A 25,398-nucleotide genomic window follows, 5' to 3' on the forward strand; every position below is an offset into this window, starting at 1 on the left:
ACCAGACCTGAAGATAAACTTAATGGAGCAAAGCACAAAATTTTGTCTTGAGGGAAGAATCTTTTACAAGTCCAAAACATAAATGTTAAAATACCTTCTATTATTCACAGAATTTAGGACCAGTGAAATTCCCCCCGCCCTTGATAGAAGCCTCTTTTTTCTCCTGTTGCAAGGAGCCCAGGTAAATTAATGCAGCCTATCTGTACTCTATGGCAAGGACAAAAACATTTTCAATTTAGTTACTATTATCAGAGCTTTATTCCTAAAGAACGCAGATTGCAGACCAGTGGAAATGAAGATCTGGATATCTCATTTCATATTTTAAAGCAAGTGTCTTTTAATTTCTCAAAATGATGGTATGAAGGAAGGTTATAGGCTGAAGCAGAGGCAGCGTTAAGTATCTGCAGTTCCTTATTTGCCTTGAGAGAAGAGCAGGGATTTAGTGAACATCTAAGGATCTTTGGTTGTAATCTCACAGTAATGTAGAGGGGAAGTGAACTCTGCTGTAAAGGAGCTACATTCCTTTCCTGTTAAGTCACTGTCACTCACTCACAAGAGATTTTTACAAGGTTGTTAGATTAAATCCCATGGAAAATAAAGAACTTAGCTGCAACAGACAGCAGTTTTACATTGCCCTTAACAGAGGCACGGGTGATGGTGATTTGGGAATAATTTTTGCCTTCTATTCTTTAATAACGGTAGCATAACAAATGAGGCAGAATCTTCTACGTACCTTTAAGAAAAAATATTTATTTATAAAAATACACTGGGATCAGTTTGAGAAGTGGCAATAAATACAGTTCAAGGAAGAAAAAGCATTTCTACATGGATATATTATGGCACAATAAAAGGTAAATGCACCATCAAACATGGGACTTCTGTTGGCTCAAGACTTTGTACAAGCTCCCTTTTTAGTAAGACAACTATTTCTATGAGTTTGGTCAGTGTAGATAATGGAATGAATACACAATCACAAATGCACACTTACGTCTAATGCAGGACTTACCATTAGCAAACAATACCGTAGAAACATAGTAATGATATTTAAATCACTAGTGTGATGTCTTAAACTTAATTGGCAAAGGCCGTATTTAATTTTAAGCATTAAATTCTTTTATCTCATCTGGAAAACAGAAAAGCTGTAAATATGTCAAATGAAGGCTTAATGTGGTATGTAAACCTACTTGAGTAGATTGTGAAAATGCATAGCTTCTTATTAGAAGGCCTGGCTGTACGAGAGCACTCCCCCTTTCACAGTATTCCTTTTTACTTCATATGCAGTTATTGTTTATGCTGTAGACTACAACTGTTACAGCACTAAAGGCAACTAGACAGGGAAAGGGCAGAGAAAGGAAAAAGGAATGTACGTAAGGCAGTATTTCTTTAGGTACATTAAGCATAGTGTGTAGGAAAGACAGGTAACAATTCCACAAGGCTAGTTTCGTTCTTACTGAATAAAATAATGGACTAATACTGAACTTTTGATGCAAATCTAATAATCAATGCCTTGGTCACTGTACTGACCATGGTAATCTCTTTGATAGTCATCTTGGTACTCTCCATGATAGTCATCTGGGTATTCTGCCTGATAATCGCTATCGCTGATTTCAGACCCGTTAGTTCCTGTTCCTTGGCTGCCATTATGAATGACAGGTTCTGTGGGTGCAGCACAGTACTTGGGGTCGTACACTTGCCGTCCAAGCCCATACACACTCATTCCCTTCTGTGAAGCTACTTTGTTGGTACCCATTTGTAATGAAATAGTTGAGTTATCCACAGGTTGCAATATGTGCTTCTGATCATAGATGTCTCTTCTGGTACCTGGTGCCAGCATACCAGCCTAGTGAAACAGGATTGTAGAAGTTCAATAAGAAGGTCAAGAGCTGCGGTTACAGGGTTTATGATTACAACTTGTATGACTTACTGGAAGTGCTAGAAAGTACAAACTTAAATACAACAGAACAGCGCATGTGTTCACTAGGAAGCAAGTCTGGGAAGAAAGTCCCTGCTGAAAGGGACTTTTCCCTCTTTGATAAGAATATACTGTTTGAACTGAGGTAGTGCTCAGGAAGTAATTTCTTTTTTGTGTCTGTCTAGTTAGTACTGGAAATGAAGTTGCTACTTTCTCCTGATACAACACAGCCAGCGGAAAAAAGTGCCAGGTCACCTTTATGCTTGAAGATTTTTCAGCACAGAACACACTGGTAAATGATAAGAAATTGAAGTTCCTAAATGACTCCACAGAACTCACTTGCCCATCCTGCAGCCTCTCCCAGGTTGGGAGTTCTGTCTGTTCTAGAAATACCACACACAGTCCTCCTTACCTGACTGGCTCCTTTGTTAGTGCCCATCTGTAGGCTAATCGTTGTCTGGTCAAATGGCTTGTCAGTTTGCATTTTTGGATCATAGAGGTGTCGTCTAGTTCCATAAGCAGTCATGCCTGCCTGACTGGCGCACTTATTGGTGCCCATCTTTATGGGGAGAAGGAAGAGGTAGACTGAGTAAGAGATCTATTTGTACAGCAAGCACCATTGTAAGGAAACATACAGTTGGTAATTGATGGCTGACAGAAAAAGTAATTTCAATGCATGCTTTTCTCATGTAGCTTGACCACTACCTGTAATAAGTTACCCTTTCTCCATACTGAGCTTCAAAAGGTAAAATAAAGCAACTGTCCTCCTAACGCGTTTCAGTGACTGGCATTTGCCCGACTGCATATGCAGTTAGAAATGAATTTATGCATCAAAATATAATAATCGGCTTCTACTCTGGACAGTAAAGATTCAATTTCACTGCCACAACTTGTTTACCACAGGAATTTTAGGATTTTATGTCACTTATTTTGGGTTTTATGACTATTATGGAAAGTGGAGAGAGAGGGGGGAGAAAAAAAAAATCTTCTACCATTTAAGGAGCTTTTGATATCCAAAGACTCCTACTAATTTTAAAGCCGCTGTCGGGGACAGAGATAATACTGATAATATTAGCTACTCTTTTCATTACCCTTAGTGCAGATTTAGAACAAGCAGAAAAACCTTCCAGACAGTCACATGAGCATAGAAAGGCAATCAACTGCTTACAGGAATTAAAACCTCACACCTCCTTCCATGATAAGAACATATTCTAACTGCAGCTTTTTTTTTTTTTGCATACAGAATAAATCAGTTAATCAAAACAAGAAAGCTGTTCTCAAGAGTATCTGCGAACATGAATTTCTTACTTACCTGCAGGCCAATTACACTTTGACCAGCTTTTAGTTTTCCTGCATCAAAACTTCGTGCTTGTTTCTCTGCATATTTGACACCAATATCAATTGTAGTATGAAAACCTTTGGTTTTTGCCTATTTAGGGGGGAAGGAATATAGGAGTATTAAGTATAGTTTCTGCTACTTGAAGTATGTATTAAAAGTATAGTTTCTGCTACTGAAATTGCTACTATTATATGGATACCTAGGCTGAAAGGCAGGCTGCCTCTGTACTTGATCCTCTGGTCTCTCAAATGATGCCACAAGCAGGATTAACTTGTATGAGAAACTCTGTATTGTGGGTGGGAGGAGATAACAGTTCCCATCACCAGTTGAAGGTGGCACTCCCAATCTATCTAAGTATATTTTGTCAGAGTGAGAAGGACAATCTGCAGTCATTAATGTTCTCTTGTGATATTCCCTGGTTCTGCGTATCTGCAGTCAAGGAACATAGAATGGTTGGGGTTGGAAGGGGCCTTAAAGCCCACCTAGTTCCAACCCCTGCCATGGGCAGGGACACCTCCCACCAGACCAGGTTGCTCGCAGCACCATCCAGCCTGGCCTTGAACACTTCCCAGGATGGGGCATTCACAGCTTCTCTGGGCAGCCTGTACCAGTGCCTCAACACCCTCTGAGTGAAGAATTTCTTCCTAATATCTAGTCTAAATCTACCCTGTTTCAGTTTAAAGCCATTACTCCTTGTCCTATGACTACGCTCCCTGACAGTGTCCCCTAGCTTTCCTGTAGGCCCCCTTTAGGTTACTGGAAGGCCACTATAAGGGCTCCCTGGAAAAAACATCATTTCAGCCTTTGCTCAAGGAATGAAGACACAGCCATTTCAAGAGCAACTATCTAGTAGATAGTATCTATCCCCTCCTGAGAGGCTGGATGCTGTTTTCTGTATTTAAATGAGTGGCAAGAGAGTATCTTGACTGGCATGTGGATTTCTACCACTGCCAAGGGTATAAATACTTACCAGACCTGCTAGTGCCACGAGAGTAGTCTGTACTTGAGTCATGTTCCCATTTTCAAAAAGATCATTTGCTTCAAAAATATCGTGTGGCTTCATGCCGTAGACTTGAATGGCTTTGATAAAATTCCCAATGTTCTCCAGCTAAACAGAAACAAAAAAGCCATTTTTTTGTTCAGTGTTTCAGTTCAGAAACTAAGTAACTAGTTTACATAACTTCACAGCTTTTTGGTGTTGGTTTTGTCTTTACACAGGTTCTTTGCCTTGTGAAGTTTGTCAAAACAGCTGGCCTGGTTAAGAGTGACTAATGGAGAGTTTGAGATTACTTTCTGTAGTTTTAATGTTGACTTCTGAAATCAGTTTAAGGGTTTGTCTAGTCTGGCATTTCTCTATCAGCGAATATCTGTTGGGGGGGGGTTGTAATGACAAAATTCAACTGTGTCCCAAGAGAAATCCAAATTCAAAACCTTCGAATAGGAAGAATTTACTTAAATGTCGATGCTGCTTGACTTTAGCAATTGATAATTTTGAGTAAAAGAATCAAAAACGTAACTATGTGGTTAGTAAGAACACTAAACGTGGTCTGAAAGTATTCTCTTGATCACCTACTGGAAAAAATTCAGACAAGCTTTTGGGTTTTACTGCTAGTTTTTAGCACTGTGTGCCGTAGAAAACGGCAATTAAGTACTAGGGAGTACATAAGCGAAGACCAAAACTCATCTTTCCTTTTGGAATCATAAGAGATTAAAACTTAAAAAATAAAAAAATCCTCCTCTGTATTTATTAGTGTTTGGTACCAATAAAAATAAGAGGCTGACACAGCAGTGTTGAGCTTGATCCAGCATCAGTAAAGGCAGCCAACTCTAACCAGCAGCCTTTCCAATGCCTGCTCTAAAAGCATGGTGCTGTTGATAGTCTCTTGGGGATTAAAAAAAAAAAAGCGCTTGGTAGACCACCCATATGAAATCCAATCTGGATATACTGAACTCAAACACACACTGTAGTTTGCACCATGTATTTTCTGAGTTTTGTTACACAACTACTTCCTCTGAGACTGTTTGGGTCCTTTCCCTCCCCTATGTCCCCCAACTGTCTTCTCAGGAGGATGCTTTGTATGGTGACCTCAGATGTCCAGGTACAGTCAAGCTGTTGACCTCAGGGCCTTACAGCACTGCCTGGATGGAATACTCTAGGTGTTGTTGGGTTAAAAAGGTTTTTTTTTCTCTTTTTTTTTTTTTTTGGGGGGTGGGGGGGGGGGAGGGGAGGAAGACACAGATGCAAGGACACGTGGTGTTGTTGGTTTTAAACTTGGAAAAAGCCTTGCTGTATTGCTCTATGTTCATTCTCCATTTAAAACTTCATATAACAGCTGAAGCGTTACTATTAAATATGTATAGTCAACTGCCATTTATGAGACATCTCAGTTATTAGAATTTCTCCTGTTGAATGCTTTCCATGTATGCAGTAATCTCAACTGCTGTGTGTGTATCTTGCTACACATACAAAAAACTTGATGCTATGAAGATTTAAGGTGTAGATATTCAGAGGAAATTTGTTAATACAAAAGAACTGTTTTGGGGTTGGAGGGGTTAGAGGTGTAGTTTTGGGGTTTTATTCTGTTGTTTTACCTGGTGCCAATTTAGTTTTGATTGATTAATTTTCTTCACTGATCCTGGCTGCAGCTTATTTATAAGCCTGGGGAGGTGAAAAAAAGGGAAATGCTTAAACAATAAATCTCATCCTTATACGATTTGTGCAGGCATATAATATTTTCACTCATACTTTATTAGTTGCATTAGTTTAATCAAAATGGTTAGTTTTTTGATTTATACAGAGTGCCTCTGGTCTAACAAGTGTAACAAATAAGTCATTATTGTTGTGTGCCATTTCATTATCATAGAAAAGATCTTTGTTGTTAAATTTAGAAATAGTTAGATATCTTTGCTGAAGTATAAAGGAGATTTCTCATTCTTCTCCACAATTTCAAAGAAGCTGTCTCCCACCCTACTGTCTGCTATCTTTGACTGTCATTGTTGATGTGTTTGAAGGGAATCTTCAGAAAGTCCCTCTGTAGTTCTGCAAATGTGGAAAATTGCTAAAAATAAGGTTACTTAATGCTTACTCGCATAAGATTATGCCGTCTTTTAGTCCCAGCTGAAAGTTTGCACCAATGCTCAGTCCTGTAACTTCTTCTATCCAGTTACGCAGGTCTTCTTCTATCTGGGGATCATACTTGAGGGCTATCTGTAACAGAAGCAGTTATAAAGTTATTTCACAAGAGAAAACTGCAAGTCTTTCTCCCAAATCTGTTTCAAAGAGTATGCCATAGCATTTATTTAGTACGGTATTTTAGTTATCAGGCTACAGATACAAGTCTTTATTCCTTCTACTATAATGCTAATGGCTTTACTAAATGTTTATTTGGAAATAGTCCTTTAAAGCACTTTTAACAGTTCCTCTTACTGTAAGATTTGCTAGAACTTGTGAACAGTCTTTTGATAGCTGCAGAGGAATAAGGACTTTTTTGAAAAATTATTTTACATCTAAGTTGTACTTTAGCAGCAAGTAAAAAGTGAAATAGTGTTGTATGGAAGTAAGAATTTTTAACTGCCACAGCATCAGTAGTACTGCTCCAACACAGACTTCCAGATGGGAACTTTAGCATAATAGATCTGATGTTATTTACCAGAAGATTATGGTGGATTTGCTTCTTTACCTAATGGAAATGGCTTGTTAGCTTTTCCCCTTGTTGCTACAACATTCAGAGCTACCTCGTGAGGGAATCTGGGGGCTGTGTGTGGCATTCCCCCCCCCCCCCCCCCCCCAAGTTAAGAGTCAGTATCCCTGCTATTCCTCTTTTCTTTGGGTTTGCTGGAAGACTCGGATGGAATAAGCTGTGATCTCATGTCTTAATTGCAAAGTTAGTGCACTATTATGGTAGAGAGAGAAAGCCTGGTCTTTGAAGTTCAAGGCACCAAACAGAGGCCAAGAGTTGTTAGCAAGGTGACTTAAAACGCCTTTTCCAGATACTCGGAGTTCACCACTCAGCGTGTCAGTTTATGCCGCGCTCGCTAGAAGTTGATGCGAACCAGCACACTTCAACTGGCTCCCCATCCCTGCTCTTCACAGGTGATGCTGAAAAGCATTGGGGCAAGCTGGAGAGAAGGGATTACCTCAGTGAAAGCAATCCTTAGTACTATAACTTGCTACTTTCTCTGCAAACAGAACAAGTGAACTGAGCACAGGATTTTATGGCATAACCAACCTCCTCTAGTGCGGAGGTTGGCAACACCTTTCCACCTGCATTACAAGTTGCCTCACGTGGGTCAGTGAGCAGGACTGGGATGAGGGAGTTGCCACAACGAATGTGAGTGATGGGTGAGCGCAGGGGTGCCTGCAGTACTCCTCACTGACACCTCGGCCGGCTGGCCTCCGGTCCCTTACAGATTCCTAACAGGAAACTCAGGTAAAGCCGCTAATGTTCAGGCCAAAATGTAAGTTTCATACTTTTTGCATATAGACTCCATCCCAGAAAGGCTAAGACTAGGTATTAGCAACCATTTTATAGTGCAGGACATTATAATTCCAATCTATCTGAATTACTGGGAGAGAGGAAATTACTGCATTTTGGCTAGCATTAGCAATCCCCAACTCCAATCTGACCAAACTAAAAAATTACAGTATGTTGTTCTCTATTTTTCTTCTAAAGGGAATGGAAAATTCCCGTATCTCTGGCTTTACTTCAGAAACTAGGGTGAGTAATAGTTATTTTCCTTAAACTATTTGTAATAGTGCTGCTCTGGTGCCTTAGTTACAGATCAGGATAATTCCCTTATTGATTAATACATGAAACTCCGCAGTGTTCTGCACAAGACAGTAAGTAAGTACCTCAGTGCTTAGACCAGTGGTGGTCTAAAATAATCAAACGTTCTCTCTTATTGAAGAAAAAAGGAAGAAAGCTCAGGTTATCCTGCTTAGTGTGAGGAAAATGACTTTCTTTAATCATAACTTTCAGATATTACATAGCTAAGATGAGAAGTGGACTAGAAAAGTTAGCTGCTAAGTTCACAGATCCATGTTAGAAGCCACCACATTTTTCTCTTTTTTCTTTTTTTAAGAAATACTCCTCTTGCCCTTTTTTTTTTTTTAAGGTTAGCCCAAGACTCAGTGCTACCACGTTATTCAGTGATTGTAATAATAGTAAGGAGAGGGTAGCCCCTTTCGAAGGCCTACCAGAAAGGTTAATTGTCTTGAAAATGGTGTATGAGGAAGTTGGTTATTGTCTTTCTCCTTCCTGACCTGGTGGTTAGCTTACAAATGACTTTTCATGGCTATTTTTGATTCCTATGGAAACCAGGCTTGTGTGATCACACCCTAGGTCTGTCTCCCTAGTAACATCTGAACAAGCTGCCTGAGTTGTGTCAAACTCAGAGAGGAGCTGCAATCTCAGAAACAACTGAATCCATCATTTTGTGTGTGTGTGTCAAAGTATTCAGGCAAAGGAGAAAGATCTCAAAACACTCCCGAAGACTAAAATGTAGCATCCCATTATTACGTGTTAAAGAACCTACAAAGACCTTACTGAAGCGCACAGACAAAATCTGAAGTTAGATGTACAGATGAGATGTGCTGTAGGTAATATACCGAAATGCCCAGCTCAGCGGAGGCCAGAACGCGGCCTGTTCCAATATTCTGGGTAGGGGAGTGAACTGTGCAGGCTGGTTGCTTCTGTGTTGACAGTTCATACGACACGAAAATCTCAGCTCTAACATGCACATCGGTACAGAGAGGGGTTTATGCTCTCTTCCACTATTCTTTAGTCATACTTAGACATGTAACAAACATTATGCTACTTCAAAAATCAGGCAGTTTGTTTCACTGTAGCTTAAAGGCAATGCTAAGTGATAGGTCAGCCATCCTGCAGCTGGAAGGGTCTGGAGTACAACTGGAGTTGTCTTTCTACAACTTAGTTTCCTTTTAAAAGAAGAAAAAAATTGTCAGTGCATGAAAGTAAATGAGATTATAGAAAAGCTGGTGATCGTGCCATCAAGGGACAAGCTTCAAAGATCACTCCTCCCTCCCCCTATTTACAATAAATAAATATAAAGTCTACTAGACAGAGTACCACCAAACACTTCTACATGTGTGGCTATTTCAGTCTTTCTTTGCAAGTATATAAAGGAAAAAGAAAGGTAGCATTTTTCCTCATTTAATGTCAAGTACATTTCACATTTGAGATTACAACTGATATGAATATTGAATCACTACCCCCACCGCTTGGGTAACTTGGAAGTAATCAGATGGAATTTTATCATGTCTCTTACATATTTACTTTATGTTGGAGTACTTTCATGTGTGTTAAAATCTTCAGTTTTTCAAGAGGTTTTAAAGTGTCTCGGGGATATCGCTACTGTGCTTAAATACAGATAGGAAATGTTTAAACACGTGAGGAAACTTTGCATTTTTTGCATTAAAAGCATTAGTATTAAATCTGAAAATTTTCTGCATTGTCTTCAGTAAGTACTGTACGGTTTGACTTAAATATGGCAAAGGTTTTGTTTTGATGTATTTGAACTGGTGGGCAACTAGGTTACAGAAAGTAAAGACGGGTGGTAGATAAAGTATAACTTTCAGAGAAACTATCTGAAAGGTAAAGACACGGAAACTTTAGAATCTGGCTTAAACATGTGACAAGAAGGAGTTAAGCAGGAAGAGCCTGGGTCTGGTACCAGGAGCAAAGTATTATGTTTACTTTGAATTGTTAGCTCTTTTTTTACTCCCAGTCACACAAGTAGAAGTTATGTAACACCAAACTGGTAAATACTTCATATTTTCCACATGTCTATCACCATCAGTTGTTCCAGTTTTCCTTTGATTGCTATCTGTGAGGGGAAAGTTGGAAGCTTTAATATAAATGAAAAACTTTATGGCTTTTTCCATTACTGCTTATCAACATGCCAACATTTGATTCTTTTTAAAGTACTAACTTTCATGGAAGATGCTTAAAACTTACGTTCACAAAAAAGAAAGCACTGTCTAGTGAAGACGATAGCAGTAGCTAAGCAGCTTAATTCGAAGTGTTCATCACCAGTGCCATTGAAAAAAGGTACCATTCAGAACACTGTAGAAAAGATCCAATTGTAGCAATGGATATAAAAATTTAAAACCTGGTTTAAAAACAGCAGGAAGCCAACTATTAATATAAGTTCTTTACTTTGTTCTGATAATTCTTGAAAGATATAAAGCTATGAATCCTATTGTTCTTGTTACTTCTGAGATACAGATTTCAAAGAAATCTCTTTGAAAGGAAACTAAACTTACGCAAGTGGTGAAAATCTATGGTAGTGGGAGGAAACAATTACATGTTACTTGCCTTTTACAAGCTCCTGACTGTTAGTCAAGTTCATAATATGGAAGAGCTGGCTTTGTTTTCAGCACAGAAAAAATACTTTGACAATTGAAGACAACTTTTCTGATTAACTGTAAGTAGAAATATGATACTTTTACCATAGAGGTAATCTTCAGAAGATTAAGTAGGTTTCACTTTGCTACTGTAAGTCACAAGAGGAGGCTGCAGAAAAATTAGGATCTTATTGTCATTTAGGACTGGCTTCTTTTCATTTAAAAAAAAAAAAAAACACACCACGTACTCCTTTTCAAATAGAGCTGTATAAAATACTTCAGTTAGTTGCATCTCTGCAAAACATTCCAGCTCTATCTGAATTTTTGGGGAAGGAGGTCAAAATCTGGAAAACTTCTCCATGCTTTAAAAGAACATTTTGAGCTTGACTCTTTTGTACCGGTTGAGATCACAGACATTAAATTTGTCTTCTTGAGCTTGTCACACAGTCATACAATGTTAACATTTTATTAAAGGATTTAAATTTATCAGAAGCTGTTTCAGATGCTTATGTGCTGCTGCTGTACAGTCTGTCCTGTATACAATCTTGTCTTATAAAGCCAGAATAGAAGACTGCCTCATTAATGATGCACAGAAACAGGAAAAAAAAGCTTTACTAACACAGTATGAAATTTAGCTGAAATCTCTTCCACATAGTAATCTTTTATTACAGATAACTTAAAGCACATTATCTTTATAACCTAGAACTGATGCATTTCAGTCTTAAAGGTGGAGGCTTGTTTTTTTTTTTTCAGCTTTTGTTTCCTAGATTTGTGTTGTCTTTCTGGAGTGGAAGGAGCACACTCGGCTTTAGAACTTGGGGTACCAATAGGTCAGCTCTTACTTTTACTAGCAATTCCCATCTTAAATGCCAAGTTTCATCTTTGAATGTCACACGCATATAATACTAGGCATCCTGATATATGTACATTCATGCCAATGCATATGCCTTCGGCTAAAATCCTTGGGTTAAACTTGATTCCTCTGGAAACTTCACAATACTTAGATGTACAATGAAATATTCTTTGGTGATGGTATACATTGATAGACTTGTTGCGGCATTTCATGCTATCCATGCTTACTTATAATATGCTTATCTTGGCAAACAGAGAATTCAGGATTCTTGAACTCTCTCTGATCCTCACATCTTGTTCTGTTCAGGTAGGACTTTCCCATTTGGGACCTCTTACAGCGTAAAAAAACCTTCCTCCATCCTTAGTACAAGAGAAATCATCATCACTGTTTTTATCAAGTGTATGGGTTCCTTGAAACAAATGGGAAGTTATCTTTGCCAACCCAAAGGGACACAGGCAGATCACTGAAGTTACTGTATGTGCCTGTAGGGTGCTGAGTTTGAGTGATAATGTTAACAAGTATTTCACACCATAAATGATCTCATATGGACTTTCATTTGTCCGTTTATACTAATCTTTTCCAAATTACACGCTACACACTGCACGTTACAGGCTATACATATGCCAAATCTCCAGTTTGAGTTCGGCTATCTTGCTGCTGCTCTGGAAAAATACTGTAACGGTATCTCAGGAAAATGTTTAAACACGCTGCATACCTTTTTACAAGTCACTGGGACTAACAAACACAGAATTTAGCAAGTTAAAAAGAAAAGTTATAAAAGATAAAACTTTCGAAGTTCCCTATCATGTTACATCTGCCAACAACTCTTCCTTCTTTTGGAACTTTTGACTTGCGCTTCAGGCCTCACGCCCCCGCAGCAGGAGTCACGCCTTTAGCATGCAGCATGCTGTATTTGAAGTACCAGAATACAGCTGGAAAACTGATCGTTGGTCAAAAATTTTAACCCTAAGAGCAACTGCTTGTCAAAGCGGGAGTGAGGCAGACTACAAGGCTAATCCCAAACTATTCTGCAGCATTCCTGCTCCTTGCATCTGAATTGCCCTGTTGTGTTCATTGCCTGTGGTTCCAGAACACGTTTTCAATTCCCACTTTTTTTTTTAAGGTTGTTTGGATCTACTTTTTATACAACTGAGTTAAAACTTTGTGGTTGAAGGTGTAAATAGATCATTGTACATATCTAAACTTCAGGGCTAAGGGAGAGTAACATAAGGACATAATCAGTATTTCTCAGCACAACCCTTCTAGTTGGAGCAAGTAAGTCTGTCAACAAAGTGGTTTAGTTGTAGAATAAAATAAAGAGTGTAACCTTTAAAATGAGACAAAGAATCTTAGGCAGTGGGAAACTACAAATCTCTGGTTTTACTGAAGGTGGGGCAGAAGAGGGAGTGACAGCACCAAGCTCACCGTCAAGTGGAGCCTTTTGTCATTTGAGCTTCCAACCCAATGAACTTTCACCATAAGGACAAATTAAAATTCCCTGTTAATTTTATGTATGTTGACCAGGGCTCCATGCAAAAACAGATGTCACGGGATGCGTATTTGTGCAGTGAGAAACCCAAATGTAAAAAGAAATGCAGACAGCCAGATGAAAAATAAATGGCAAGGTACAGTACAAAATGCAAGCCACCATTAAACATGCCCTGCTATTTGAACACACAGTTTTCTTCTGTCATTATGGACTGTTGTACAGAAAGGCAGGAAACTGTGTGTAACGCTAATGTTAAAAGAGCTCACTGTAGCACAATACACTACCTAGCACAAAATTTTTACAGCTGTATCCATTTTGCTTAATATTAAACTGTTTTTTGTTGTTATTTGTAGCATAGTTGGTAACTCACCCACATTTCACTGTTTTCTCTGTAAATCATAATTTAGAACACAAACCTTAAAAGAGGAATGGATGAGAATTAATCCAAATTTCCTGGCATTGTTTCCACCTGCACAAGTTGAAGCCCTGTGAAGTAAGAACAAGCCATGCCTCACAGTTTCCAAGTCATCTTACAAACAAGATACCTGTAGTCACGATGAGCTTTTGCTGCCAGAGCTTTCTGGCTTGTAGCTCCTGTTCTCCTCATTGATCAGCTTCTACTTCCAACTGCAGCAACATGATAGGACAAGGAGTAATAGCTTTAAACTAAAATGGTAGGTTTAGATTGGATATTAGGAAGAAATTCTTCACTCAGAGGGTGGTGAGGCACTGGCACAGGTTACCCAGAGAGGCTGTGGATGCCCCATCCCTGGAGGTGTTCAAGGCCAGGCTGGATGGGGCTGTGAGCAACCTGGTCTGGTGGGAGGTGTCCCTGCCCATGGCAGGGGTTTGGAACTAGGTGGTCTTTAAGATCCTTTCCAACCCAAACCATTTTATGATTCTGTGATCTGGTCCTGTCACCGTACATTATTATTCTTGATATCGAATCCGTTTGCATTGTATTATTTACTCTGTGTATTTCTGAATAGTTTGAATTTCTTTGCAGAACGTGGTTTCAGTAATATTCACTACCTATTATTTGAAACCATGGCAGTTTTCACTGCACAAAAAGCGCCAGAATGTAAAGTTTCTTCTCAGTTAGGACAGTGCTGATCCCACACAATGCACAAAGACCTGTTACCTCCTGAGAACAGGTTTTACTTGGTTTTGAGCCCTTCCCCAACATTACTGAACTCCGGTACAACAACAGATGGGTGCAGATCACACCATCAGCAGCAGTGACTACTTCTGATGAAAGAAAAGTGCTGAGCCATGCACTGAAAATATTGTTACCACGCCATCCAGAAAGACCAGTGATATCTAATTGCTTGTTTTGTGGGTGGGGGAAAACAAAATCTAACTGAGCAACCTGGTACATAAACATCAAATATCAAACAAAAATTCTGAGAATGTCCTATTTTCCCTAGTAGCAAACTAGAAAGTGTCTCCTGAGGTTCCTCCTATGGTAATGCTGGTGGAACGGTGTTCTCAAAGACTAGACAGCCTGCAGGCAGAAAGCAATAGCACCAAGGATCACTATTATCTATTTGAGAGTACTTCTTTACTGCTGCTACAACTATCCATGAAATCATGCGCTCTTTCAAGTTTACATACTTTTCTCCCCCAGTAGAACAGTTTTTAAAATGTCCCAGTAGGAGATAAAAAATGTTGATCGTATTCCAGGAAACATCAAAGAATATTCTGGATATGACCACCCAGGCAAGTTGTGCTTTAACCACGTAGAAAGAGTTGCAAGAAGAATATGATCTGCAATTACTGTGATATTAAAAAAAAAAGTACAAAAATATTAGAAAATATTTACTTAATTTTGTAATAACATCTATCTTTAAAAGTCTACCATTTAAAATCTGGAAGATTACTCAAGAAAGTCTAAGAAAACATATGCTAAGACCATTTGAAATTTAGCATGACACTTTCCCGGTTTACACAGATCCTGTAGGCAGTTCTATAGAAATCATAAAATCTTTGTAACAGACAGTAGAATAGGTATTTTTAAGAAGTTTATGATGAACTTTTGGAGCAACTATTTAAATTATATTTTAAGTTATGTGAAAATCAAGCCACAAACCTGCTATACTGAAGTTTATAACTAGTATGAAAGAAAGTACTACTGTTAAAGTACTAAAGACAGTCAAACCACTAAGATGCTCTGATTTAACCGCCCTGTAATAAGTTCTAAGCCAGGATTTTTCAGCAATTAAGCAAGTACTGGAAGGATATTTCTCCATGTAAGTTTTTCAAACTAAAGCATTTCAGTAACTGATTTATTTTAGCATGAAAAAATGGTGAAAGTAAGTTCAATTATGTCTTCCAATCGGTACGAAGACAAAGATCCCAGCAGATGGGATCCTGCACACACTGTTCTGAAATGGCTCATTTACATCACTGGATACAACCATACTCTTAGCATGGAATGTAAGATGATCTATTCTACACAGAAAACTACCATAAGTATACTTGTTTATTTTAATTCACTTGCTTTATTTGCTATTCTGGCATCTAACTGAATTTTCATCTCTATTCAAATCCAGCTGTACTCACACCATACGTACAGAATACAGTATAAGAGAGTTGGAATTGGTTAAAAATCCGAATGGAGAGTAACCCATACACATGCTTAATTAATCACATGTGAATGTTTGTGAACGGTATATACTACAAAAGTGTTAAAAAGTTAAAAATTGTGGTTTTACTGCTAGTAACCAATGAAAAGTCTTTCAGAAAGTGCATATAGATTTGTTTGCACTTTACAGGTAAAACACGTTCCTTGATTTATTTCAGCAGTTTCTTCCTTGCTAATTTACATAAATCCACCTTGGGCAGAGATAGTTCGTAACAAAAAAAAAAAAGGGGCAGTTACTGGTCTTCCCCTACCATACAACAGATTTCGTTTTACAGGTCGTGGTTGGTCTTCTGGAAACTTCCTGCCAGCTCCTTTTGCTCAGATAGTGAATGGCACAGATCGTAAAAGGCCCTGATAATCCTACAGGATTATCAATAGTCAGCACCACTAGAGGTGGGTAGGGGATGCACGTATGCACAGCATCCAAAACTCTGGATACTGCAAGATAAGTTGTAGTCTCATTACAATGAATTGAGGTGTGCAGTGTAAGTTTGTAAAATGCAAGTGAATTAAGAGCAGGGCAATGCTGTATTACAAACGAAGTGTAACTGAGAGGTCCCTGACCTAAAGTGTTCAAGGTTCCATCACTCTTCTGCAGAACGAAGTGCTGGGGTGCCCTGACTGAACTCTACCCTTGTTAGTTACGTTTTGTTCCAGTTCTTTTCCACCCATTAAAAGACCAGTTCTTTCTCTCCGATGTTTAATCTTACAGATCTTTTTAAAATTATTGTTAAAACCACTTCATTATTTCAAAAGAGAGGTACTTTTCCATACCGCAAAAATTTTCATGCCATCGTTTAGTAATGATAAAGGGTGCTCTCAAGATAGGCCATAATGAAGAGGCAGCAGTCTCTATTTTCTTAGAAAGTTTCCTGAACCGTTTACTTTTATTTGGACATGATTACCACAAGAATTTCAGCAAGGTAAGGGGACAGCCTTCTACAAAAATACGCAAAGAACATTTAGTGATAGATGTCTGAATTATATCTGCTCCATCGAGTTAACGCTGCACTGACTTCCAGATGTGCTATGTATAGGGTCACTTCGAACAGGAGCAGCGTGGTGTTACAGAGAGCCATAGCAGCGGCAGCTCAACACTCACCAGGCAGCGGGAGCCCCGACGGGCAGCCATGAGACCCAGCTGCTGCAGAGCAGGGTTGGGGGCTGTGTGCGGGCCTTCCTCCCGGCCTGGCCTCACTCAGCACGGACGGGAAACGTTCCGCGGGGGTCCCTGCTCACGGCCAAGTCAGAGCTGCCCCTGACCCTGAGCCTCTGGGGATAAGCGAACGCCTTCCTGTACGCATTTGTTCTTTCTGCCTTGTCTTTTGCTGGCAAGACTTGGGAGCATTTAGCCAACGGATTAGGGACAACAGAAAAACACTTTTCAGTTAAGTCACTCTTATTCAAGCATAACAAGGAGTACTAAGATCAGGCTATTTGTCTATAAACAAGAGGCTGTAGCAGTGGAAATATCAACAGGAAAGCAATATAACAGGAGAGCTTTCTTAACAGGAAAGCTAGGTAAAGCTTTTATAGTTGTGATGTCTGGTTTCACTCTGGGAACAGCCATGGTCCAAGCATGCAAGGCGAGCTAGGGAGGCTCATTTGGGATTGATCTGTAACTCTTCGGTCCTTGATGCAGGAGAGCAGATTCCACCCTCATGAACACCTTTCAGGGCAGCAAGGAAATGCCAGAATCTCATCTGCTTCAGGGAAGAGATGGCTGTATAAGGCAGTAAGGATTTTCACTATGTCTCCCCTCCTAGTATCTAGGAAAATCAGCACTAGTTTAAGAAAAAATGAAGGGTTGTTTTTTTTATTTTTTAAAAGAAAACAAGAACACAGAACCACCCACCTGAAGAAAGTCAAAACGGTAGAGAGAAACACAAAGTAATTCAATCCAATTAAACAGAAACAACATACGTTACTGACGCAATACTGCAAAACCAAAAATATTTACCCAAAAGAGAACGTTTGCTGCTGAATATAGCCATACAAGTTAACAGTTGTGTAGAATCAAACACTTACAAAAAGCATTTCTAAGCAAAAGAGTCCCTCTTACAAAGAGGGATTTTCACATGATCTCACTTAGAAAAAATCTGTTTCAAATTGCCCTACGTGTCCTGGCCTCAGGCCCATTTTTACTGAAGGCCTTTCCTGTACTGTTCCATAGGGGATGGGAATCTCTAAAAAGTTTTCCTTAAAAGGATGTGTCAGATGCACAGTGCATACGGTGTTACGTAGCTACCAAAGCTAGCAATCCTGGACACAGAGAAGTTTCCATCCTTTACTCTCCAAGGTAAATTATAACCCAGGAAAAAGCCTCTGAATTAATACTTACAAAGAAAGCTGAGATGAAAAAAATTACTCGTGCCATTATCCTGAAACAACACGTGCACGCATCCATCAGCTTTTAAAGAGTATTGACTCAGCAACAGGAATATATATATATATTAGGTACTTTTCTCCAAATTCTAAACCAAGTCTAACTCTGAATCCACACATACACACAAAAAAAATCCGAACATTTGAAACAAGCAAGTATTACTGAAGTGCAAATTACATTTTCTATTTTCTGAGACTACAAATCCTATTTAATCATCACGACTGTGTAAATTCAATTTGCTTTCCTCAGATGTGTTCTGGCTACAGGAGGTATACTGTTAGCTTGCACATAAAGGCTGCAAAACTTGGTACTTATTCCCCACCCTTAAACACTAACCTCAAGTTTTATGTTTTTCTATCACCAGTGAAAGTTTTACTGAAAAGTTTATTAATCCACCAGAAATGTTTCTGTAACACATTTTATAAAGTAACAGCTCTGAATTGGAAGTGCAGCCAACGCGCTGCCCAAGGTTAATCACAAAACCAGCATGGAGCAACCAGCCTCGCATCTCAGACACCACCACGCCGTGCAGGCCTGCCCAGTGCACCACCCCTGCTTTCAGAGAGGCGTTCATGGGGCAGCAGCAGCTGATCCCAGCTAAGCTCTGCCATTCATCACCTTCCTCCCAGAAAAGATGGGGTAAGCCAAGGGACGGACCTGAGATTCCACCTGTTGTGCAGGGCTTTACACAGGATGCTGATACAAGTCCCGCAGTTCAGGAGTTCCTGCTGGATGCTGCTCCAGGCCAGTTTAGGAACACAACAGGACTACCAAAGACAGCTGTCAGCTTGACAGAGACATGCCAAGGTTTACTGGGGATTTAAACCATGTGGTAAAGAAATCGCCTGTCACATCCCTGGTGACAGCAGTGACGGCCAAACGTCCTCCCGGCAGCCACTTCAGTGGCGTGCTTCCCCCCAGCTGTGTGGGGTTACCCAGCAGTGACCGTGGCCGCAGGATGGGCCTACCCGGGTGGCAGCTGAGGAAGGGTCCGTGAGCTCAGGAAGGGTGCAGGCTGGGCAGTCCTCAGCACACAGAAACAAGGGTTGTGTTTTGGGCGGGAAGGGTGCTCACATCCCCGTTAGCTGGCAAGGGAAACAGTTCCATGGCAAAATACGCGTCTCTGCTTATCATAGAGAAGTATTCTAAGTATGAACTGTCTACTACACAGGTTTCATTGCCATCAGCTTGTTAGGAGGTCCACTTATTGCTGCTTTAGTATTAACGCTTCTAAGGAATGCCCAATGAACTGGAAACCTGCGCTTGAGAGATGGTCGGGAGAGCAGGCCTGTCCTCAGATGGTGAGCAGCGTGACAGAAAACGGATCAGACACGCAGAGACAGAGCAGGGAGCAGACAGCAATGAATGCAGACGCCGCAGTTCAGGTTCCCTGCTGTAGGAAGACCTTCCCCCCTTAAAAAAGAGATCTAAACTAAACGCGTAGCTGTTGATTAGGCTTCTGCATGCCACTTGAATTGGTGTTAGGGATCTTCACACCCAGGATGCTCAGAAGCGTAAGAGACTTCTGTCCAGAGAGGGAGCAACGCGTGAGTTGGACGTGAATGGAAGCACATGGCAGGACCATTTTCTAAGTGACCTTGCACCTAAGATACTGAAACTTAGTATTATCAGTCAAAGTAAAACTAAGCATCGGAAACAAGTAACCAGCAAGCATATTTTAAGTAACTTAGAAGTAAGCTAGGTTGCTGATACAATAAAAAAATCTGGCATTTCAAGATTAACTTACAAAATGCAAGTTTTCTTGTGTTTGCATCAGTAATGTATTTTAAGTGGTACATATAGCTGTTGTGCCAAACAGACTGAACGTTAGTTTAGCTATGGAATAGCCACTGTAACATTTGTGGGTTGCGGTCAGATTTGTGCTGACTCCGCTATCAGAACCATACCACTAAGTACCATTCTCTTCTTACGTTTGGTGCATTCTATGTATCTGTTGGGTAGACTTCTTAACTAAATCTATAGTGGAATTTTTTCAGTGTTTCATTCATCTTTGTACATTACAATTATAAAGGAGGTTTGGGAACATATATCACAAAAATAAGATCCTTGAAGATTTGCGCTCTGAGATTTCTGGAAGACAATCAATATAAAAGACAAAGTTACGAGTAGTTCATTTGAACGGCAGATCTGTTACTAAAGCCTGGATCCAGCTGGAAAAAATTCACAGTTCTTTGGAAAAAAATAAATCAGACACGAAGAGAAAAAAATCAGTCCTGTGCACAATGAACCTTATATTTAGCCAGTAAATGTTAACTTCAAGACCAATGATCAACTATCAGAAACCATGCCCCAATTAATGGGGCAAACTGGAGTTCAGCGCTTGATCCTTTAAAACCCTTCTGCTGCTTCTGAAATTCCCTGTGAAAAATCTCAGCGTATAATACTTCTATTGTAATGTTTCTGACAGCATCAAAATACTGCATTTTTAATTTACTCTCCATGCAACAACCTGTTAAGATGTGTATCATGGGAAAGGTCAGAGACTGATTTTATTTTAAACTAATCACCTGTGTTTAATTCATAACTTGTAAATTAAAGATATTATTTCTTTAAAGGTTAGACTACTCTGTACAACAGAATAGGCAAGCAGAAATCCTGCACTGTCAGTTAGCATCACCTGTGCTCTGAAAGTGTTAAGTTCTCATTGCCTTTAGCCTCATTATTACCTTATTATTATTTTTTGTTATGTCATTATAGATAAATGTTAGTTGAAATATGTTTCATCAGCAGCAAAAATTCTTATGTAAGGTTCCTAAAGAACACTCTGTGAGCAAACCTAAAGGTTTGCTGAAGGAAAACAGTACATAGGAAGTGTGAAAAGAAGGGAAAAAAGTGTGCAGTTGGAACAGTTTATTTTTAAGTTACTTTTTAAAAAGAAAAGGGTATATATTATCTTTATGTTGAAAGGAAGACTGTGAAAGGGGAAGGAGAGGACCCAGCAGGCCAGCTACAGGCAGACAAAACTTCACGTAGATCCTGAGCCAACTGGATCACAAAGGTAAAAAGTCTGAAAGGCAGTAATTTGAATCTGGTTCCCAGTTAAAGTATTCATGAAAAGGTAATTTCTGGATGAAGAAATTAAATCTGTTTTTATTTGGCCTGTAGCAAGTGAAATCAGTACAAGAATTTTCTCCTCAGCAGTTTCAGGAGGAACATAATAATCATACCTAGGTCTGGCTGGTCTTATTCAGCACAGACTTGATTTCATGCTAATTAATTCATATTTGCCCTTGAGAATGAAAGCAGGAAGCACCGCTGCCCTCCCGCACGCCTTCACGCCAGGCGATGTTTTTGTTCATCCCTGCCTCCTGCGTGTCGCCAGCGCTTGGCCTTTCAGGGTCACCGCTGCAGGGACAGCCAGACTCCCTCCAGGTACTCCCTGTCTTTTATAAAATGTCAGAAAATGGTCTGGGCTGAGGCCAACTCCCTCATGGGTGGCGGTGTGGGAGGAATGATGGAGACTGGAGGCGAGACGTGGGACAGCTGAAGGCCACGCGAAGTTTGACTCCCCACCCACACCTCCCTTTTGCCATCCTCCTTTCATGCGCAGCTAAGACGGAGCGGCAATGCACCAAAGCTGGGAGGAGGGAGAAGATAGATAAATGCCCCATCCCAACGCGGCTGACATGGGAAGGGTGGAGTCGCGAGGAAGCAGCTGAGCGACCCGGAGCCTGCTCAGCTCATACCCCTGTTCCTGTTTTTTCCTCGCACTATGCCGTGAGACAACGGAGCATAAGCTTCTGCTAACGCCTTGCTACCTTGGTCCTAAGTCAGAGACCAAGACAACACCAGCTTGTAGCTTTATTTAATTCTATCATTGTCTCAAGCTATGCTAACGTCGTGCACTGCAGAAACCGTCCCACTTCTTAAGAAGAAAATTTACTGCCTGCAGAAGAAACTATCCGCTTAAATCAGCTTAAAAGGCTCCTCGCTGAACATTTGTTTTGGATCAAGTATCAGCTATGATCTCAAGTAAACAGGGAACCAACTTCAAAGGGATTATGCTAGTTTGACTACCTGCACATTTCTCATGCAGACAAGTTTCCTTCTAGCTGGGAACCAGTACCCAAATTCCATCCTTTATTGGTTGAGAGGGGGAAGGAGATCAGTAATGAGAGCAGGTACCTTATCGGTCAACTGAGGTAAGGAGCAAAACAAGAGAAGGGTGGGGCCTCAGAAGAAAATTAAAAAAATATATACATCCCTGAACACCAAACTGAACTATATAAGGATTTGAAGCTTAGAGCCAGAATCTAGAACATAAATTTTAAAAAATTTCTTAGGCAGCACCAAGACATGTTATATTCATCTATTCAAATACCACAGCAAACAAAAGGTCTCTCTGAACACTAATACAATGCCAAATGAGAAAATAAAGAACAAAAACCAAAACCAAGAGACTTTTCTATCCAGCAGAGCTGGGCCCTCAGGCCGCACAGCTATCAACACGTCTGTTTTCTGTAGGAAAAAAACTGCTTGGGGATTAGCACTGAAAATTTCAAACAAGGGCATCTAACATACGGCATCATTCAAGCAGGGAAGTACTGCAGCTACTGACAAACGTTACGCCAATGCCACGTTAAAAAACACACACACAATGGTTTCTGTGAAGGTCAGTGTTTTAGGAAGCCTGATTAAGATCAGTACTAAATAAATAGTCCACCGAGAGCTGGAAACTGGATGTTGATCTTCAAACATTTCATTTATGACACAGGAGGATTTGGAAAAAGGAATTTCTGATCTTCACAAAGCCATTCCTGTCTGATCCTCTGGAATCACAGGGAAACAGAGACGCATCCAATGCATGGAGCCATGCAAGATACGGGCTAGGAGGGATGCAGCATTTCTGTCCATAACATAATTGCTCTGAAATTTGATCTCTCGCAGTAAGCACAACATTCTCAGAGTTCAAAGCTGTATTTTTGCTGGACTTTTTTTTCTTACAAAAATGGGAGTTAATTTGTCTTTGGTACATTTGAGTAACTTTTTATGGCCACGCTGCTCCGATGTTTCCCCAGGACCACAGGAGAAGTCTGCACACCAGGAAAGCGGGGCTGCCTGCACAACACCCCTCCCTCCCTCCCTCCCTCCTCGCTACCTGCATTGAGAAAGCAGCGCGAGTGAGCGAAGGGCCGGAGCTGTAGCGACAAGGAGCAGGCGGCCTTCCCTCAGGGGCGTGAAACACGCCGGCGTCAGCCCCTCCGCTAACACGTGCGCTCACACAGCTCCTCTCAGGGGCCCCACGGGAGCCGGTGACAATAAGCGACTGAGGGAAGAGACAAAGCACTTCCACCTCGCCCTGCGCGCTGCCCCTGTGTTTGTGAAGCACGGCAGCGCTCCCCTCACGCGTGGTGCCGTCCTTCCTGCCGTGCTCGGGCAGGGGCCCCACGGGCACGCACGGGGCTCTGGGTCAGGCACCGGGGGAGCCCCTGCACGGTGCCGCCCCGGGGGAGCCGACTACGCACCGGCGTCCCTTCGGGCAGCTCCCGCTGCAGCCGCCTTTTGCACGAGCCCCGGAGCTGACAGCGCGCTCCTCTCCGTCCCCCTTTCAGGGACGTGCAGGAGCCCGACACCAGCTACACCGGCGGCCCGGCGCAGCGGCCGCAGGCGACGTCAGTGCCCGCTTTTTTTATTTTTTCGTTGTTTTCTGTCGCAGCCCTCAGGGCCGAGCCCCCCCCCAGTGCCGCCCCCGCGCCACCCCCGCGCCTTTGTGTGCCCGGGCGGGGCGGGGCGGGGCGGGCGAGGCGCGCTCAGCGCGGCGCCCCCGCCGATTGGCCGCGCGCCGGCCGTGCCCATGATGTCACGCGGCTGGAATGCGCGGCGCGGCCCCGCCCACGCGGCCCCGGCGGGACGGGACCGGAGGGGAGGGGAGGGGGGGGCAGGTGTCGGCAGCCGGGGCGCGGCGGGGCCGCCTCGCCGCCCAGGCACCGGCAGCGCTTCGCTCCCCGCCGCGGGGGTGTGTGAGGGCATCCTTCCATCCCGCCCCGCCGCACCGCGTGGAGCCGGCGGCTGCTGCGCTCCGTCCCCCGTGCAGACAAAGCCCCGGCGAGCTGCCCGCCGCCACGTCCCGTACCTTGTTCTTGACCTCGGCGGAGAGCCCGTACGAGGGCCCCTTGTTGAAGTGGGTCATTGTCCGCGGTCTCCCCGCTGCCTGGGGGCGCTGGCGGCGGGCGCTCGCTGCGGCGGGGCTGAGGGAAGAGTCAGCCCGCGGCCGCGGAAAGTTCTAGTCCCTCCCTCGCAGCCCGGCCCCGCGGCCCTCGGAGCCACCCGCTCGCCAATCGCGGCGCCGGGCTGACGGAGCCCCTCCCGGGCCGGCCGGGGGGAGGAGGAGGAGAGGCCGGGACCGCCCCGCCGCCGCCGCCGTGCGCCGCTTGAGGGGGAGCGGGGCGGGAGGGAGACGTCAACGGGAAAGAATCCGCTGCCAGCGAGGGCAGTGCTGCCCTCCCGCACGGGGCATCGACCGCTGGATCCCCCGGGATGAGGACCCGCGCTCCGCGGAGAGCCCAGCCCGGGAGGACCCGGCCCCGTGCCGCCCCTCGGGGCTCCCCTCCCGGGCCGGGCCCCCCAGGTGTGTGAGATCCCCTCACGGGCTGTCCTGAGCAGCGAGGGCAGCGGCGGCGAGGCGTCTGGAAAGTCGGGAGGGACGCCTGCCCCACACGCGGGGTGTCCTTTCAAACAAAAATATTTGAAAAAAAAAAGTTTGGCGTCGAGATATTTGTGGGGAAAACCAGCCCCTCGGTTGATGGGGTGGGTTGGGTAGTGGGTGCATGGTGGTTTGTGAGGTGGCCTGCCTCACTGCCTGTCCTGCGCCCCCAGGAACCACTGCTCTGCACTTGAATTTTGCAGCAAAAATCGAGGAGCGAGGCCTGGCTCAGCTCCGGCTGAAACCAGCGGGATTCTTGCAGGAGACGTGGGGTGGGAGCCCCGTCAGGCTGCCACGGTCTTGAGGGAACCGTGGGGCAGCCAGGAGGCTGTTTGAGATGGTGGTGTGTGACTTGCCTCAGCTCAAACCACTCCACTGCTCAGCCTCTAACGAAAACAGCCGAGGCTGTTCCTAATTAAAGGAAGCAGAGCTGCCTGAGCTACCCATTGGGAAAAGGAAACTGCAGGAGAAGCCGGAAACTAAAGAATGGGGTGAGGGAAATGGTGGCTCACGTAAGCATAATGAAAGTTCATTAATTTTTAGACATTAATGTTGGGAGAAACTCATCTTTCGTGACCTCAAGGGAACATACGATTTAGGGTTAGATCCTCTGAAGTCTTTGGAAATGTTTCCATTGACTTAAGAAATGTTGGATCAGAACCTTACTTCTTAATGTGCTCAATCAGTTCTGCTACAGTACACAGTGGCTTGGGAAGCTTCAGACATTTACAATGGGTATGCTTTT

General features: G+C 42.5%; 1 protein-coding gene across 1 annotated transcript; it reads right to left on the reverse strand.

Annotated features, from left to right (window-relative positions):
• Nucleotides 1-730: 730 nt before the first annotated feature.
• CNN3 (calponin 3) lies at nucleotides 731-24,301 on the reverse strand. The gene is made up of 7 exons (XM_035537733.2): nucleotides 24,084-24,301; nucleotides 6,338-6,459; nucleotides 5,844-5,910; nucleotides 4,222-4,359; nucleotides 3,225-3,341; nucleotides 2,325-2,471; nucleotides 731-1,840 (listed from the first exon to the last, which is right to left on the reverse strand). The coding sequence occupies exons 1-7, from the start codon at nucleotides 24,138-24,140 to the stop codon at nucleotides 1,493-1,495; spliced, it is 996 nt and encodes a 331-aa protein (XP_035393626.1). The 5' UTR covers nucleotides 24,141-24,301; the 3' UTR covers nucleotides 731-1,492.
• Between the last annotated feature and the right edge of the window lie 1,097 nt (nucleotides 24,302-25,398).

Source organism: Cygnus atratus, chromosome 8 (assembly GCF_013377495.2).
Source record: "Cygnus atratus isolate AKBS03 ecotype Queensland, Australia chromosome 8, CAtr_DNAZoo_HiC_assembly, whole genome shotgun sequence".
Classification (NCBI taxonomy): Eukaryota; Metazoa; Chordata; class Aves; order Anseriformes; family Anatidae; genus Cygnus; species Cygnus atratus.